This window comes from Rosa rugosa, chromosome 1, assembly GCF_958449725.1.
Source record: "Rosa rugosa chromosome 1, drRosRugo1.1, whole genome shotgun sequence".
Classification (NCBI taxonomy): domain Eukaryota; kingdom Viridiplantae; phylum Streptophyta; class Magnoliopsida; order Rosales; family Rosaceae; genus Rosa; species Rosa rugosa.
In genome coordinates, this window is record NC_084820.1 from 60,477,871 (window position 1) to 60,497,807 (window position 19,937).

Genomic DNA, 19,937 nt, shown 5'->3' on the forward strand with positions numbered 1-19,937 from the left:
ATGAAGTGCAGCAGCTTTCTACTATACATATACCTTGAATTCTACAGTAGTTGGCTTTAATATTTGAAACTAATCACTCATTTCGAGTCCTGACATTGATTTCAAGTAAGGTTTCATTTTTCAGTCTCAGTGAAGCAAGCATGATCTGAAAAAATTAAACGGGCAAATAGCTATAATTGATAAAGCATTTAAACGATTATGATCAGTAAGACGGCCAAACAATTTCGGATCTAACTTGCTGCCAAAGAAATTCAGGTGCTTATTGCACATTTTAATTCTGTAGTCTGAACAATGCAAATCACAGCCCATTCCAGACACTGAACATCTTTACACTGCGAAAGCACCAAGTAAACTACTATACTCGAGCATTATCTAAGACTTCAAATAAAAGACTAATCGTTAATGTAAACAAATAAGATAAGTTACATGAGAGAGCCCTCTTTTCCATATGTAGTTCATTTCATACCGGAATTTCTCGATTTAATATAAACAGCAAAATATCAGACTTCTTCAGAATAATTAGAAACTTGCGACATGCCCCTCTTATCATTCACTTTGAAACATGAAATGAATTGTTCCTAGCTAATCTTTTTCTTCCTGCCTCCCGTAGCTTCCTTCAAGGCAGACGCATGAGAATCTCCAACAACATCATATAACCAATCGCATGGTGGAACATTTCAACTAAAAGAAACTAAACGATCCAGTAACATAAGGAACAAAGATAAAGAACCGAAAAGCAAAAACAAATTAAATTTTAAATTTACCTTTGAGTAAATCAGAAGGCTCTTCTCCTTCGTTTTGATCAAAAATCAGAACTACCAAACCCTCCCAACCACTTGAATGGTCAGAATTTCCATACCCCTGTGAAACCATTGTCTTTCCCAAAGCTTCCAAACCGGCTAGAATTATTCCCACCAAAGCCCCTAGAACCACCGGAACGATCTCCGAAACCACCTGAACGGCCACTTGAACGATCAGAACTACCAAACCCTCCAAAACCACTCGAACGGTCTAAACCACCAAACCCTCCAAAACCACTAGACCGGTCAGAACCACCAAAACCACCAGAACGGCCAAAACCTGAATTACCAAAGTTTTTACCTCGGCTTGCTGGACGACCATATCCAGATCCCCTGGAACCACCAAAATGACCACCGCTACCACCTCTGTCAGAGAACATGCTTGCACTGCTGATATCAACAGCAATCCGGGGGGGCTGATGAACAGAAACTAACCAATGCAGTTAGTCTAGGTTGCTACGTATATAAAAAAAAGTTCATGCTAAGAAAAGAACTCCCAGTCAGACAGCTGTGTATGCATTCAAAATGTTAGGAAACTCCCATACAATACCTAGAGAGGACCATATCAGACCTGTTGTACACTTTGACTCAAACTAAGAAGAAGGGCACATAGGCAGTGCGCATGTTCATGAGCACTCAATTAGTAGATACAGCTCTTAAATGTGATTTTTTTTTTTTGGAAAGTTAAATGTGATCATGTATTACTTTGGTCAAAGTGCATTAGTAAGTATTAATCAAGAAAATTTAACTAGTACATAACATCCTGATTTTATTAACTTATCATGCCACTTTTTAACCTATTAGTTTTCCCAAAAAACTTGATATCCAAGTCATACTTTTGTTATCTTGACAGACCGTTAACTGTGAGTAGCTTTCACAACCATATAGGTAAAGGTATAATGTAAAGGACAGTGATCTTTACCTCTGTGAATCTGCATCCTACATCGCGTTGAATCATTTGGACGTTCCTGGCCTGATTTTGTGAGTAAATCAGAATAGCACTTCCTTTCTTCCCAGCACGACCTGTTCGCTCTGACCGATGAACAAATATCTCTGAATTGTTTGGAAGCTCATAGTGTATCACCTAAGCGTACAAATAGAAAAGCACAATTGATGTTAGTAGAAGTCTTTGTCCCTGATTTAATCCCATAACAACATCGCATCAATAACCATATATGGGCCTATTTAGGGAGCATTTCAAAGCTTTAACCACATCATTACCAATAAAATGAAGGCAACAGACCAAGAGGCTCATACATAAAACTAGATTATTTAAGGAATGAATTGAATGTCTATTGAATAAACATTTAACTCAATGAAAGGAGAGGAGAACAGCTAAAGAAAGCTCACCAGATCAACATTGGGTACATCAAGCCCACGAGCAGCAACATCTGTTGCAACTAAAACATCGAAACGCCCATCTCGGAAACCTGAAAGTGCCCTTTCCCTATGCTGTTGGGAAATATCTCCATGCAAAGCCTCACATTTATGGCTTCTTGACAGGGCATATGCCAAATTATCTGCATCACGTTTTCTCTGAGCAAAAATAATGCACTTCCCTCCTTTTGCATGTTCCTAACAATCAAATATCTTATGGTGAGGATCAAACATATGCTGAAAGGCCAAGACCAAGATTCTTAAACCTATGCAAATAAAAAGATAAAATCAAGGTTTACTAAAAAACCAAAACAAGAAAATTATATACTTACGGTTATAAGTGGTCCAAGGATCGATGCTTTTCCATATGATTCCGCAGCAATAGAATACAGAGAAATTCCATCTGCTAATTTCTGATCATTGTCCCCGACCTAAAGCACATGCAAGCTGTTAATTTTCTTGCACCATAATCAAACAAAAATGTTTCCTACTAATGACCGCTGAAGTAGAACAGACCAAAATGAAAATGTATACTTACAAGATCAATAACTGCTGGATTATTTAGGTACTTCTGAGTAAGACTTCTAATGAAAGGCGGCATTGTTGCAGAGAACATCAGGGTCTGACGTTTCTTTGGCAAGCTCTTTAAGGTTGTCTCAACAGCCTCCTGAAATCCCACTTTAAGCATCTCATCGGCTTCATCAAGAACAATGAACTGAACTTCAGATAAACTCAAAGCACCCCTACCGATTAGATCAATAATACGCCCCGGTATGCCCACAGCCACATCAGTTCCAAAGCCAAGCTGCTTAATTTGGTTTCCAATGGGCGTACCACCATACACACAGATAGTATCCAAGCCAGGTGCTGCCTCATGGAACTCCTTGTCAACCTGCTTTGCAAGCTCTCTTGTCGGAGCCATAACAAAGGCCAAAGGATTTCTCCCACGCCTACACAATCAAAAGTAAATCAAAACCCGAAGAACTTATAAAACCTGCAATAGCAATTGATGACAAATGAGGGTCATGGAAGAAACTAACCCATGTTTGGCATTGAATCGAATAATTTTATCCAATATGGGAATCCCAAATGCAAGAGTCTTCCCAGTTCCAGTTCTAGCACGACCAATTATATCACGCCCTTGCATTGCTGGTTCCAACACAGCTCTCTATACATCACAAAATCCCCAATACAACACATCAATATTCCGAAAAAAAAAGTTTCAAAATTCAAACATTTTCTTACTTCCCAATCATTCTTTCATAAACATAACAGAGCACATAAAATTGGGAAATGATAAAATTACCTGAATGGGGAAAAGCTTAGTAATAACCTTCTTGGCCAAAACAGACACAATCTCCTTATCAAATCCCTAGCCTCAAAATCTCGAGCCCATCTTCGCCACTCGCTTTAGATGACTCGTCGCAGTCATCCTCCAAAGCCACCAGGCGCTGAACAAAGTCGCTGGTGATGCCTGAAAGTTCAACGGCCCAGATTTCACATGAAAGTCCCGAACGTGAAACCCTGGGTTAGCCTCACCGCCGCCGACATCACCATTCACCGATTAAATCTACCACCACTTCCTGTATCGAACATGTCTGCACTTGCGCTGTCAACAGCAATGTGGGGAAGCTGTTGATCAGAAAGAAATAACAGAATCAGTCTAGGATGATACGTACTGTAACACAGATATTCCACTAAGCATACAGGAGAGACTCAAGTCAGACCTATGGAATGCTGACTCAAACTAACCAAAAAGACACATAATCTGAGTGCATTTAGAGATATTAGTTTAGAGACTTCAACTTTATAGCCTACTCATGAATTTATCCAAAAACACCTAATAATCCAAATCATATTTTTATTAGTCTTAATCTCAATAGGTACCTCTTTAAATTTGCATCCAACATCTCGCTCAATCATTCTGACATTCCTGGTTTGATCCTGTGAGTAAATAAGAATAGCACTTCCTTTCTTCCCAGCACGACCTGTTCTGCCTGACCGATGAACAAATATTTCTGAATTATTTGGGAGCTCGTAATGTATCACCAAAGCACAGAAAACGATGATATAATTATGTCAGTAGAATTCTAAGTCCTTAATTTGACTGCATATTATATCACTGAGGATACAGCTTAAAACCATATATAGGCCCAACTAGGGAGCATTTCAAAGCTATCATTACATGCTAACACAAATGAAGGAAAAGAATGTTCAAGAATACAACTAGATTAATAAAATAGGAATTCAATGCCTCCTAAAGTTACATTTAACTGAATGAAAGAAGAACAGCTAAGGAAAACTCACCAGATCAACATTGGGTACATCAAGCCCACAAGCAGCAATATCAGTGGCAACTAAAATATTGAAACGCCCATCTCAAAAACCTGCAAGTGTCCTTTCTCTCTGTTGTTGTGAAATATCCCCATGCAAAGCCTCACAGTTATGCTTTCTTGCCATGGCAAATGCCAATTGATCAGCATCACGTTTTGTCTGAGTAAAAACAACGCACTTTCCTCCATTTGCATGTTCCTAACAAATACATATCAAAGGGTGAGGGTACGCCATATGAACATAAGACCAAGAATTGATGAACTCTCAAACATATGCAAATAGAAAAACTGAAATCAAATTTTACAAGGGAAGAGAATATTAAAAATATTAATAAAAGCAGTCATGCTTGAAACAAAGCAGAAAATAACGGTAATTACTTACTGTTATCAGTGGTCCAATAATTGACGCTTTTCCATATGAATCTGCAGCAATCGAGTATAGGGAAATTCCATCCGCCAATTTCTGATCAGACTCCCCAACCTAAAGGACATGCAAGTTGTTAATTTTCTTGCACTAATATAAATGGGAAATGTATATCCTATAAATCCTACAAATTCACTCCAAAGTCAAAACATAATATAGCAGATTTCTCCTGTTCCACTAAATTTTTAAATTAAAATTTCACCAAAACATTTGCTACCTATAAAATTTAGTATCTTTTTAAGGAAAAAAAATATAATATATATATATATATATGTATATATATGTATATATTTTGTTCCATCCTCAGGACATAAAATAGACAAGACAAGTTGATTATACAATTTTCCACTGATAAAACCATGAAGTTACAGTACAAAGCTTATTGCCGTCAGTTCAGTAATATCATTACTAGTGCTCTGACATTATTAATGGATAGTAATCATGGATTAACTAAGAACAGACTACAACAAAAATGCATACTTACAAGATCGATAACTGCTGGATCCTTTAGGTAATTCCTAGTGAGATTTTTGATCCACGTAGGCATTGTTGCAGAGAACATCAAGGTCTGACGTTTCTTTGGTAACCTCTCCAAGATTATCTCCACATCCTCCTGAAATCCCACTTGAGCATCTGATCAGCTTCATCAAGAACAACAAACTGAACTTCCGATAGATTCAAAGCACCCCTCTGAAGGAGATCAATAACACGACCAGGTGTGCCAACCGCCACATCAACACCATGGTCAAGCTGGCCCATCTGCCTTCCAATGGGTGTACCACCATACACACAAATCGTATCCAAACTCGGTGCTGCCTCATAGAATTCCTTGTCAACTTGCTTGGCAAGTTCTCTTGTCGGAGCCAACACCAAAGCCAAAGGATTCCTCCCTCGCCTGTATAACAAAACATCAAGTTAAACCCAATTACAACATCTACTACTAGTCTAACAAATGGAGTGTGATTGAAGAAACAAACCCATGTTTAGCATTGAATTGAATGATTTTATCCAAAATGGGAATCCCAAATGCAAGAGTTTTCCCAGTTCCAGTTCTAGCACGACCAATCATATCACGCCCTTGCATTGCTGGTTCCAACACAGCTCTCTATACATCACAAAATCCCCAATACAACACATCAATATTCCGAAAAAAAGTTTCGAAATTTAAACACTTTCTTACTTCCCAATCAATCTCTCATAAACATAACAGAGCACATAAAATTGGAGAATGATAAAATTACCTGAATAGGAAAGAGCTTAGTGATCCCCTTCTTGGCCAAAGCAGATACAATCTCCTGATCAATCCCTAGCTTCGAAATCTCGAGCCCATCGTCGCCGCTCTTTTTAGACGACTCGTCGTATTGGCCGTCCTCAACTGCGAACTGGGCGGCGCTCAACAAAGTCGGCGATGCGCGATAATTCAACGGCACCGATTTCGATTGAAAGTTCCTAGCTTGAAACCCGTGGGAGGCCTTGGCCTCGCCGCCGACGTCGCTTGAGGCCGGAATCACTTGGCCTGATGACGGCGTTGGCGGGAAGGAGAGGCGGTTTATGAGGAGGGTTTCGATGGCGGCGAGGTTGCGCGCCATCGAGGGTGTCCGTCGGAGCATGATGCTCATCATTTTGGGGGTTTAGGGTTTTAGGGTCTGTTCAATTCAATGGTTGAAATGGGTTTAATGGCCACTATGTTTTACGGAGTTTTTTTACAGTGTCTTATAACCATTAGATTTGAAGACTTTCAATGGTGAAGATCAACGGTTACAATTAACAACTTAATTATTTTTCTTCTTTTTTGAAATTAACTTCTTCTTTCTTTCTTTCTTTCTCTTTTTCAGAAATTTTGAAATTAACTTAGTTCCCATCCATCTCTTCATCACAGAAACTAAACTCATCTTTTTTGTCAGTTATCCCATACATCACACTGTTCATTTATTGAAGAATGGAATGATAACTCCCAAAACAAAAACCAAAAACAAAAGTGATGAGTACAAGTGAAACTCAATCAACATAAAATATATTTCGAATTTAAGAACCCTAATTTCGAGCAGTCGAGTACTCAATCTTCATATAGAGATCAGGGCCTCAATAATCAACATAATATAGGATTTTAAATTAATCTAATCTCATAGAATTCAAGCTTTCGGCAATAGATGGTATTATTGAAATCATGAATTCCTCCCTTTTAATTTTATTACTTCAGCTGCAAATTAATTTTTCAAAAGCCAATTGTTGTGAGATCCAACATGAAGAACTGGAAGACAAGGGGTGAAAAATAATTGATATAGGATCTGGAAAAAGAGCTGCACCAATAGGATTTTTTTTTTATCCTTTGAGAAATACCTTTAGTTTTTTTTTAAGGAAAGACGACAAATTATATTAAGTGATAATAGAGGGTTACATGGAGCGATGCAAAAGCATTGAAAGAAAACAATAAAGCATAACGAGATGCACAAAAACATCTATAATAAAGAAAAAACAATAAAGGATAATAAGATGCACAGACGCATCTAGAATGAAATGTAACCAGGATGTGACTTAATGTCGAACGACACCGTTGCACTGCATATGTCACAAGAGCAGTGTAAATGTAATAGTAACCGTAACTGTAATCGTAACCGGTGATATGATCACCTAGGAGAGGTGATTCGCCCACCAGGAGTTCGAAAGTAACCGAGGGTGTCAGAAACTCGAAAATTAGCAAACGAACTCCTAAGAACCAGAACCAATACCAAATCAATATGAGCAGCTGTCTCGGATCCAAAATCCGGATTTGTGAGTGACTAGGATCCCAAATACGGATCCAAATCCGGGCTAAGACCAAAGACAAGACTGCCAAAGCAGCCTTGACAAAAGCCCAAGCCCATTTCAATCTGATTAGGGCACCCAAGCTCATGGGCACCCTAGCATCAGCTCCTCTCTGGGCACCCGAACTCCTCCACACCCAAACACCACTGATCTGAGCCGCCGCGAGAAAGCATTCCGGAGAAGGCAGCTGCGCAACAGACCTGGGATGACAGGACCCCTCCCCAAATTTCACCCTGAAATTCGAGGTGGACCTGCGGGACCCACTTTTAAAGAAGGTTTACCAAAATTTCGACATAATCTCCCCTAAAAGTGGACAACCCAAAACCTGTGGAGAGTAACTTTCACTTCTAATAGACCAATCACAAACTCCTGGAGCCACCCTGCTCCCAAAATCCAATCTATCTCATAAACGAAAAGCAAACACAAAACTTTCCCAATAATTAAAGTCTAACAACTCCAATATCCAGATACAACAATTTGTCCAAGATAGGTCAAAAGCCCCAAAATAATATTTACTACAAGTTTGGGTCACAATTCCCATAGTAATCAGAGCAATTCTAGGAACATAAATTAACATAGTGCAGTAGGTTAAACAGGTAACCTACGGGATGTGATGACGGAAGCGGATGCGGTCACTATGGCTCACTCCAAGACGCCGAGCAGCAATACTGTAATCTGGGCATTTGAAACCAAAGGGCCCAGGGGGAAAGTATTTAAAAACGTTAGCGTGAGTGGACAAAAATAAATGTTTGTAAAACGAAAGAAATAGAGTTTATACTTTCCCACATTTATTTCCTTTAAAAACCCGATGCATGCAAAAGTTAAAGAAACAAAACAACTATTAATTCAACCCAAGAAAACCGACTAGCCCCGCTAGTCACAACCATCAAGTAAAAAGGATTGAAACTCCGTTACTCAAGAAAATAAGACCAGCCCCGCTGGTTAAAAGAATCGGACTAGACCCCGCTAGCCCAGAAATAATATAATGAGTAGGGGAAGATGATAGCCATACGAATAAGCCACTCAGGCTCGGGTGATAGCCTCCCAGGCTAAAGTGCTCCCATATACTCCCGTTATATACCCACACGCCACTATGTGTAGCGACTAGGATATTGGGCTTCAGCATTACTGTCACAAAGACAGTAACCAGCGCCACAAAGGCGGACGGGCTTCGGTGATCCCATCACCTCGCCACAAAGGCGGAAGATCAATGCTAGCAATGATAATAGTCACCCAAAGTATGGCAAAAGGGCAATCCAATAACCACATAAATCCATAAATACATAAGACTTCCCCAACTCTCGCAAGTGCATTTCCAACGATGTGTCCCACACGCCAAGATAAATCAACGGCGTGTCCCACACGCCAAGATAATCTCAAGTTCAAAATAATTAGGAGAGAAATAATAATAAAACATAATCTCCGTAAGTTGAAATAAAACCAAATCCAAAATCATCATCAAGGCATTCTCAATGCCAAAACCGAAAGTCGATAAATAATTAAGAAATATAACTCTATCGAAAACCCAATTCGAAAATTCTTTCAGAAATCTCAGAATCAACGAAAGAGAATATAAATCATTCCGGAAAACACCTCGGAAATTGTATTATTGAAAAACAACCAATAACCATGTTATCCAAATCGAGCATAGAAAATAATAACTCGAAATCATGCTAGAAGCATTCACCAAATAAAAATATGATAATCCGAAATTAATATCATATGCTCGATAAACGTCATGTTAATTGATAAAGCATTAATTAGATAAAGTAAATGCATGCATCGTTTCTTAAAAATAAAGGTCCACTCACAGTATGTGGTCAATCCTGACGTCGCTCGGTATTTTCCTCGTATGGAGACTCCTCTCGTCCTGTATGAATAGCACTTATAAAAATATATTTATAGGACGGAAATTAACTTTACGATAATTAGAAATTGAAATTCAAAACGTCCCCCTTCAAAATCCAACTTCTCAATTCACATCGAATCCATCCGTAATTCTCCAATAATATTCATTCATCGATATATAAATTCTAAAGTGAATTCGAAAGAAATTCGGCGATTGAATTCACGTAAATCGATAATCAACAATTTATACTCAATTCGTAATTCCTCCAATTTCCACCAAACTTCATGTATAAAATTTTACAATCATTATAGGATTTATGGAGCCAAAACAGTAATTAAAACGCAGCTCTACGCGCCACCCACAGTGGCCGCGCGTGGGGCCCACGCGCCGGCGACCACCACCTCCGATGGCCACCAAATTCTGGCAGCAGCAACATCACAACAGACCCAACAATTTCTTCAACTACAACACATTCCAATTTTACCTTAAAGTACTCGAAATTGGCCGGTGAAGAAAACCCAGAAAAACCTCCGAACCCTAGAATTTGCAATCGTCGATTCGACCTCCACACTGTAAATTGAAGTGAATGGCCTTAGGGGAAATGATCACCGGCTTGAGGCACCCCTACTGTCCCAATTTGATGGTCGGAAACGGCCGGAAACGGCGAAATCGCCGGAAAGCTCAAACTGCCCCCGTGGACTTCCTTGCTTCGATTCGGGGTTTTCCGGCCAAATTGCTGAAATCCAAGGGCACCAGCGTGGAAAGGGGAAAGAGGCGACCTTGTGGTGGCCGGTTGTCCACCAGTTGATGGCCGGACGGCGGAGAATTGAGGGGAAGAAGAAACCGGCGAAAATGAGGGAGGAAGAGATCGGGGGAGAGGAAAGAGAAAGTTACCGTGGGTTTCCGAAAATGGAAACCTACAGTGGTAACTTTCCATATATATATATTTATTACCATGAACAGTAACTATCTTAATACACTCATAACTTTCGCACACGAACTCCAATTTTTACGTACCACACGTCCACTGACTCGGTTTAACGTCGCCTACAACTTCCGTGAAGAAAATTTTCTCAAATTTTAACCCGAATAAAAAGTCAACTTCTAGCCCCCCCCCCTTAAAAGGTAAAGCTCTAACCGCGAATGGTAAAACATATAGTAATTCACTTAAACACAGTAAAAGGGTAAATCAGATACGGGGCGTAACATGGGAAGCTCTTCAACGTCGATTCGATCTGCATAAAAGAAGAGGACGTATGATTGGAATTATTTCTTTTTCAGTATTTTAAGCTGTATAAAAGAACCAGAGAGTTGAAATCTGCCCGAAAAATAAATGAATAAAAAAGAATAGTAATTAGTTTATTCCAACCTTCATTAATCCTCACCCTTGAGAGTCTTTAAATCTAATGGTTATAAGAATGTGTAAAAAAATAGTGGTCATTGAACCTGTCCTAACCAGGTAAAAATTTCACTGCATCATACTGCGATTACTTTATAGAATTATATCATGAACCACAAACTTCTTTTTAGACTGATGTCATGATAGTCCGTCTCAAACTTCTTTTCAGTTTATATGAATAATTTCCTATAGAAAAAAGTCAAATAAAAGAAACCAAATCAAATGTTTTTATTTAGGTTGGTGAGAATTATAACAGAAGGACCCAATATAAAGCAAACAAAACTTGCATTCTTTAACTGAAAGAAAACACTTATATGAATAGTGACTTGACAATAAGAATGAATTAGTAAATGAAATATATATAAACAAAAGAACCAACAACCAAACTAGCAGAAACTAGCGCAAGAACGACATAAAAACTGATCGTGCAGTTCGAAAAAGAAACCAAACAAAAGGGCAGTAGCACCAAGACACCATGCACATTTGTTAAAGAGCTCCATGCCAAGACGCTACATTAACAAGAAGTAAAAGTGGTCTAGAATCCAATTACATTCCAACTCTGTCATATTAGGTGAGGCCCATCATCATATAAATATATTACAAAACGACCTGACTTTGCCATTGTAAATTTCCTGTAGACTTTGGTTTCTAGTTTAACATCCCACCTCATGGTAGATGCTCTGTTCTTTGTCTATAAAAGAGTCTTAAGTTCTCTGTTATGGGAAACCCACAAACCTACATACACATATACAAAGAACACAGAATTTTTCTTGGGAACAGAAATGGGATCATCCTTGTGGTGCTTCTTTTCTGTGCGTTATATTACACTCTTGTTGCTCATTAATGCTGCATGCTGTTTTTCTTTTGTACAAACGCAGACACTTTGCCACGATGATGAGCGCTCTGCCTTGTTGCAATTCAAAGCTAGTTTCACGGTAAACAAGTCTGCTTCCCAAGATCCTTTTGCTTATCCGAAAGTTGCATATTGGGGTAGGCTAGAAGGAGATCCTCAAAGGAGTAACTGTTGTTCATGGGATGGTGTTGAATGCAACCACGACTCTGGCCATGTTATTGGCCTTGACCTCGCCAGCAGCTATCTTCATGGTTCCATCAACTCCAACAGCAGTCTTTTTCAACTTGTTCAGTTGCAGAGGCTTGACCTCTCTGACAACAACTTCAGCTACTCTCAAATACCATCCAGGTTAGGCCATGATCTTACTAGTCTAACATATCTCAACCTTTCAATATCTTCATTTTCTGGCCAAATTCCATCAGAAATTTCATATCTATCCAAGCTGTCTGCCCTTGATCTGTCATAGTTACGAGTCTCATCTCAAAATGTCCAACTTCGGAAGCCTAGTTCAGAACTTGACCAACATAAAACAACTTCATCTTAGTTGGGTAGATATAGGCTCCACACTGCCTTATACATTGGTGAATGTGTCTTCTCTCAAATCTCTCCGTCTTTGAGTATGTAACTTAGAGGGCCAATTCCCAGTAGGCATTTTCCACCTACCAAACTTGCAAGTACTTGATTTGGCCAATAACGAGTATCTAAACGGTTACTTTCCTGATGAGCTTAACAAGAGCAGTCCCTTGAAGATACTGGATCTTTTCGACACCGATTTCTCTGGTCATCTACCTGCTTCAATCGGAGACCTTCGTGCCTTAAATTTGTTGAACATAGGATTATGTACCTTTTATCCTCATGTTCCATCTTCACTTTCCAACCTTACCCACCTCAATTTCCTTGATCTTTCCTATTTTTCCAACAAGGGAAATTTCAGTGGCCAAGTTACTGATTCCTGGTCTTGGGTCGGAAAGCTGACCAAACTTAACTATTTGTCCCTTGTTGATACCAACTTAAGGGGAGATTTCCCATGTTTTTTGGCTAATCTGACGCAACTTGTGGAATTAGACTTGAGCGAAAATCAAATTGGTGAAATCCCATCTTCTTTGGCTAATCTGACACAACTTTCAATATTACACTTGCGCCAGAATCAAATAACTGGTGAAGTCTCATGTTTTTTGGCTAATCTGAAACAGCTTTCAGAATTACGCTTGTACCAAAATCAAATAACTGGTCAAATCCCATCTTGCCTTGGGCAGTTGACCCATTTAACTTCGTTAGACGTACAATTCAACAATCTGCAAGGAACAATTCCCAGGTCACTATTCGACCTTAGAAATCTCGAATATATATACCTCGACTCAAATAACTTGAGTGGGTATGTTGAATTCGATGAGTTTTCCAAGCTCGAAAAGTTGAGGGGACTTTCTTTGTCGCATAACAAGTTATCTGTGCAGATGAAAAAAGGATTTAGTGCTATTCCTCCAAAGCTTCAAGTACTAGGATTGGGTTCATGCAACTTAACAGAGTTTCCGGAATTTCTGAAATACAGTACTAGTAAACTGGTGGATCTAGATCTAGCTGATAAGAATCTTCAGGGCCAAATACCAAAATGGATATGTAATTCAGCTCGTGAAACTTTGAGGTTTTCTCAACCTCTCCCACAACCACTTCACTGGATTTCAAGAAAATCGAGTCATCATTCCATGGCCTCGGTTAAAGTCTTTAGAGCTCGACTCTAACATGTTACGAGGATCATTGCCAATTCCAGGGCCGTCAATGGAAGTCTATTCTGTTTCAAACAATGAATACGCAGGAAAAATTCCAGCAACATTCTGCAACACGGGGACCCTAAATGTTCTTGATTTGTCTAACAACAACCTGAACGGCATGATTCCCCAATGTTTTGAGAATCTCAGCGATCTTGAGATATTGAAACTGCAGAACAATTCTTTTCACGGGGATATTCCTCGAATAGGTTCAAACAGATGTTTGGACTTAGAAGCGATTGACTTGAGTTATAATCAGCTACAAGGGAAGCTCCCAAGATCAATTGCCAATTGTGCTCAGTTGATGGTTCTTAATTTGGGAAATAATCAGATCAGTGATACCTTCCCCTCTTGGTTAGGAGTGCTTCAACAATTAAGAGTTCTCATTTTGCGGTCTAATGCATTTCATGGCATAATTGGAAAGCCTGCAAGTAGCCATGAGTTCCCTAAGCTGTCCATCATTGATTTATCTAGCAATGATTTTTCAAGTCTGTTGCCCTCCGACTACTTAGAGAACTGGAATGCCATGAAATCTGTTGATGCAAACGAGATACACATCCAATACATGGTCTTAAGCAGTGGGGTATATGGAGACACGTTCTACTACGATTACGCGATTAGAGTCTTTGGAAAAGGTGTTGAATTGAAGTATTTCAAGACCCCTTATCTTTTGAGACTCATAGACCTCTCAAGTAACAGATTTGAAGGAGAGATTCCAGGTATCATTGGGAACCTAAGATGGCTTAATGTGCTCAACCTTTCCAACAACACTCTTACTGGTCTCATCCCCTCTTCTTTGGGGGCCTAGCAGGGGCCCACCCGAAAGAGTATAAAGCGTTTGCTCAGTAAGTCCATGGTTGACAACGCACTGACGCTAATTATGCTTTTGCAAGTCTAGCGGAAGTAACGCTTCGAACCGCTAGGCAACTCCCCAACCAAGATTGCCCTCCTTGACTGGGGACTTGGGGGACTTGTACTTACATAGGCATTTGCAAGCATAATTAGCTATAATGAGCCACGCTCATGCTACCGCCATCGGTACCAACTCCCGCCAAAGGAGTGACTTACGCCAAGCAGACTACAGCCTGAGCCCCGGCTTACCCTCAGATCACCGCTGACGTGCCGCGCCAAGATAGCATCAGAAGCTCCAGAAGCTGGGAATTGAAGCACATCAGTCCCACATCGAAAACATGGAGAATATCAGCTCCCTCCTCACCTATAAAAGGTTCTCTCATCTCTCCTCATTAATTACGCATTTACTACTTACCTACTGTTACTTTGTCAACATAAATACATTGACTAACTTAGGCATCGGAGAAGAGAAGACCGCCCAACGCGGTCTCCCTCTGACGCCCGCTGTATTTTACTTGACAGGTATCAGAAGCTCTGAGAATATCACAAGTAGCGGTCCGCCCATTGGACCAGCGTTAACCAAGGTTTAGTTACCGCTAAACCTTAGACATTAACAGCTATATCTAGCTAACAAGTTCAGAACATATGAGATGTCCGGTCTTGTGCATTGGGGTAAGTACAATAATGCGCCTATTGTACTTAAGTAAGACACTTCTGCCTCTAGCACATCTTCGTCATCATCCTTTGGACGAAGAAGATCCTTTTCAGGATCAAGACTACGGACGATCATGGGGGTGCTTGAAGGCTTGACTGTCAAAATTCCTAAGCATCTATCAACACGATGCTCAAGTTCCAAACCGAGACATAATCATGTTCTCCTAAGATCATTCATCTCAAACTTGGATTTCAAGTGTTCAGAGGTTTCCCTTAACTATTTAAGGGCTTCCAATGAACCACGATAGAATCCGAAACTTGTTCTGGAAACGCGCGGGCATATCCCTTCCCAATCAAGTAGTCACTTTAGTGAGCGTTTCAATCTTATTGCAAACGCACTCCGTGGTCTAGAGCCACTTGACTTGGGTAAATGAAGTTCACCATGAACCCTCATGTACATTCTGTATCTAGATCCCCATAGAGATACGTAGTGACCACATTTATAAGCTACATGTTCAGTTATTCGGAAACTACCAAACTGATAGGGTAGTGGAGTGCAATGACATCCATTACGAGAGAATGTGTCTCATCGTAGTCGATTCCAGGGCGTTTTCGAGAGAAGTCTTGCTCCATAAGGCGAGATTGCCATCTCTTTTTCTCATCACACTTTCTAACGAAGACCCATTAGTCAATAGGTTTTATGTTAGGAGGTGTTGGCATCACTGGCTCGAAAACCTTACTCTTCGTTAGAGAATCCAACTTAACTTGGATCGCATCTTTCCATTTAGGCCAAATCTCTCTACGTTGGCATTCATTCATCAACGGAGAGTGGTTCGATATCATCGGACTCAACAAACTCATGTACAATGAAATGCGCAACTACATCATCAATTATGATGGAGTTTCTATCCCACATCTCATGTACACTAGTGTAATTTTCATAGAGCTCTATATTCTCAGGAATAGGTTTTGACGTTGAGGCATCCCCCAACGATAACCATAATCCAGAAGATTCTCATAAGACGGATTTTGAGTCTTGATGATCAAAGGATTGGAATGTGTCAAAGTATCCTTCGAACCCACGGGCCTCCCATGCATCCTAGCTGGGGCCATGACCTATAACGCCAGAGTGCCACTCTCTTTGGCGTTGGCGTGGCACTCTGGCGTTGGCGTCATGCCTACCTCTATGTAGGGTGGTGCTACATCCTCTCGTATGGACGTCATTCCTTGTAGGCATATTTGCAGCAGATGTGTGATCTCGTCACTTTAACAGGGATCGAGATGAGACCTAGTGGGGACAGGCCACGACAATTCCTATCGTTCCTGCTAAACATCTGTGTTTTTATCTCTCCCTAACGACGGGAAGACTGTTTCATCAAAGTGACATCCGTAAATCTAGCTGTGAGGAGATCGCCTAGCAAGGGCATTAAGTGGCGGACGATTGTTGGAATCTCAAATCCAATGTAGTTGCCCATTTGTCTGTAAGGACCTATCATAGTGCACTGTAGCGGCGTAATTGGCACATAAATGGCACACTCAAATATGCGTAACCCAGTCACTAACTGTAACGCAGAGATACATTGAGTGGCAGTACGTCGTAGACGAATTAGCATAGCTGCATGCGATATTGCATCATCACCCCAAGCAGATATAAGGAGATTTGTGCGCATTACCAATGTCCAGACTACCATCATAGTCGTTTCCGCGAGACCATTTGGGTGTGTTCATGGAAATATGATGTCCAACATCAGTCCCAATGCAATAACCATCGAAAGTCTTCGATGTAAACTCTCTAGCATTGTTAAGTCCAATTGACTTAATAGGATGATCCGGGGAGTGGGCCCGTTGTTATATGGTATGTGCTAGGAGTGTAGTATAAGCAGCATTTACAAGTGGACAATGGCACAACACGTGACCAGCGTGTTTGCTTGTCAACCAACATCATGAGATATTTAAACATCCGCAAGTTGGTTAAACTAGTCCACAGAATCCCTACGGATTCTATGTAAGAACAAAATGAGTATTTTCATATCATTTGCATGGGACGATCTCAGTCCTAATTTCCCTAAGGAACGGGTTTTGTAAAACGAGCGAGAGGCTTTAGAAGCAACCAATGAGGATTTTGGTTGGGCCTGAGTGTCTGAAACGCTATTTGAAGCAAAGTTTGTGATTGCAGCATCACCTAGGGCGCCATCACCATGATGGACGCCATCCATGACGTCATGGATAGGGACTGTGCCAGCCCTAGGTTGGTGGTGGACTGCGACGGCTCCAGAGGCAGCGGCGGCGGTCACACTTAGTCTGGGAATCAACTTTTGATTCATGCTTCGTTTCACTCGAGAGAAAGAATGTCCATGTGAAGTCTTTAGTAGACGGATCATCATATCATGACTAGGATGACTTATCTTGTCGTGACAAAGCCAATATGTGTCTAAATCCAAGAGATCTTCTCTCATAACTTTATTGGATTTAATAGCTTGGATAATGACATAGAATCCACTAGAGAGACACATAAACTTCTCTAAGATGCGCCTTTGTTGCAATCGTTAGAGGTATTGCAAAGGAACTCATTTTCATTCTCTACATGCGTTTTCGCATGGAATCCGTTGGCTATTCATAGGTGTAATTTGCCCTAGGAGCGTAGAGAGTTTCTGTGACAGTAATCAAGATGCCATTTAGGAACTTGGGCTATTCCATGTCCTTGAATTAATACTGATAGCCCAGCCATCGTAGTCACAAAGTAATATGCTCAGAATCAAAATGGAGTCATAATGAAAAGAACTCGAAATTTTATTCGTAAGCCAACGGAGTACATCATTGTCTCTTAACCATTAGGAGAATCTAATCCAAATGCTAGCTAATGCAAAACAAATGTAGTCGTTTGACTTCTTTCGGTAACTCCAAAATAAATATGACCAGGTGAGTAGAGAGATGTCGGTGGAGCAAAGCTCGCTTAAATACCACTTATCTCAAAACCTTCCTAGACATCACACTCATTTTGGATGAGCCTATGTGAAGAAAAACTAAACCAATGACATTTACTATAAAGTATATGACAATTGCCTATTACATCTCTTGGAAAAATAAAGACTTAAACAGAATTGGCGATCTATTGATCCCAGCCAGATTTGTAGTCTTCAACCCTTCACTCTAGATCATCTTCTTGATCTTCTTGTTCCACATAGTGAGCTTCTCTTGCTTCACAATATGCTTTGTAGGCGGTGACAATTTCTTCACGAGCTCTACAAATGTGTGCCCAATGACCGGATACTCCATATCGAGAACATACATCTCTTTGCTCAGACTCCATTGATTGAGGCGCTTTGAAAGCGTCATTTAGATGGCTCTTAGTGTTGGTGGCGCCACCAACATGGCCAGAGGCGTTGCCTCCCTCTCTCTTTCCATGTTGACCTCTTCAGTTCAGTGTTCGCCTATTTTGGTGGTTACCTTTCCAAGTAGAGCGATTATATGGACCAGAACGTCCAGAAGTATCCCTAAGATTAGAGTTTCGCTCTTGGCGCCCTCTCTTAAGGGCGTGACTATTATTGGATTCCGGAATATGCTTTGTTTCCACGGATCTCGAATTATAATTTTTCACAAGGATGTTGTCATGCTTTTCATCGACATTCATAGCTCCAATGAGCTCATGAAACCTTGTGATCCGTCCTGCAGTAACATCGATTCGATAGTTCTTAGCAACTATCAATGCAGAGACGGGGAAGGTAGAGAGAGTCTTCTTAATCAACATCACATTTGTGATCTCTTTACCACAGAATTCCATTAAACTGACTTGAAATCACAGAAGTGAAGGCTATGCCATCTCACTTCTAGGTCAGGAAGCAGGGAGTCACGGACGTTGCCAAATCTTTCTTCGAGTGAGACCCAGAGCCTTCTGGGGTCTTCTTCATTCATACACTCGTTATGGAGCGAATCATCCATATGACGAGTCATTAGGATGATGGCTTTCACCTTATTTGCCTCTAAGGCTGCTCTATTTGCTTCCAAAGCTTGAGCTTGCTCAATAGTTAGCACGTCCTGGCTAGGCTCAAGAATCATATCCAGGATTCCATCGGCCTTGAGATGCTGACGGACATCACGCACCCACCTGTGATATCCAGAGCCAGTTGTTCCCAATGGAGCAAAGTCCAATTTGTTCAGGTTACTCATCCTGAAAGAGAACAAGAAAAAGGGTTAGTTTCGGAGCGAAAAAGCTACCACGAAAACATATAAAATTCCTGAGCTTAATCGCTTCCAAGAAATTAGGAATTTCTTAGCGTAATTGCTTCCAAGAAATTCAATTCCAAGAGGTATTGGATTAGATCGAAACAATGACGTAAGTGGTCGATCATAAATTCTCTACAAACTCTAAGTTTAGAGATCTCAACAAGCTCCAAGCTTGGAGTGAGCACGAAACCCCATAGTTCGGCTTAATTAGGTCTCCCCTATGATGAAGAAAGGGGGGGGTAGAAGAAGGGAGTTTTCAAGTCCCCGAGAAAAAGAAGAGAAATTGAATAAAAACTAAAAAAAAACAGGAACTTTTAGTAAAAAATACCTCGAAATAGGTCACCGGAAAATTTGGCCGGAAAAAGTGGCTGGAAAAGTCGCTAGCGGTGACCTATCGCCAGTATGCTGATGTGGTATCGATCTGCTGACGTGACGGAGCTGCTGCTGACGTGGCGACGCTGACTGGACGCTGACGTGGATGAGGCTTCTGGGCTTGGTTGGCTTCTCTTCTGCTTCTGGGCCGAGTTCTTCTGGGCCGCACACGCACGTGGGCTGCCTTCCCCTTTCCTCTTTTTTTTTTCTTTTTTTTTTTCTTTTCTGC

General features: G+C 40.6%; 2 protein-coding genes and 2 pseudogenes across 2 annotated transcripts; 2 read left to right on the top strand and 2 right to left on the bottom strand.

Annotated features, from left to right (window-relative positions):
• Positions 1-219: 219 nt before the first annotated feature.
• On the bottom strand, positions 220-3,741 carry LOC133725837 (DEAD-box ATP-dependent RNA helicase 53, mitochondrial-like; annotated as a pseudogene).
• On the bottom strand, positions 3,672-6,604 carry LOC133725836 (DEAD-box ATP-dependent RNA helicase 53, mitochondrial-like; annotated as a pseudogene).
• A 5,051-nt stretch (positions 6,605-11,655) lies between these two features.
• Positions 11,656-13,579, top strand: LOC133731990 (receptor-like protein 53). Its single transcript, XM_062159449.1, has 3 exons — positions 11,656-12,188; positions 12,307-12,388; positions 12,473-13,579. The coding sequence occupies exons 1-3, from the start codon at positions 11,656-11,658 to the stop codon at positions 13,577-13,579; spliced, it is 1,722 nt and encodes a 573-aa protein (XP_062015433.1).
• A 1-nt stretch (position 13,580) lies between these two features.
• On the top strand, positions 13,581-14,414 carry LOC133732000 (receptor-like protein 7). The gene has a single exon (XM_062159457.1). The coding sequence runs from the start codon at positions 13,581-13,583 to the stop codon at positions 14,412-14,414; it is 834 nt and encodes a 277-aa protein (XP_062015441.1).
• Positions 14,415-19,937: the final 5,523 nt, after the last annotated feature.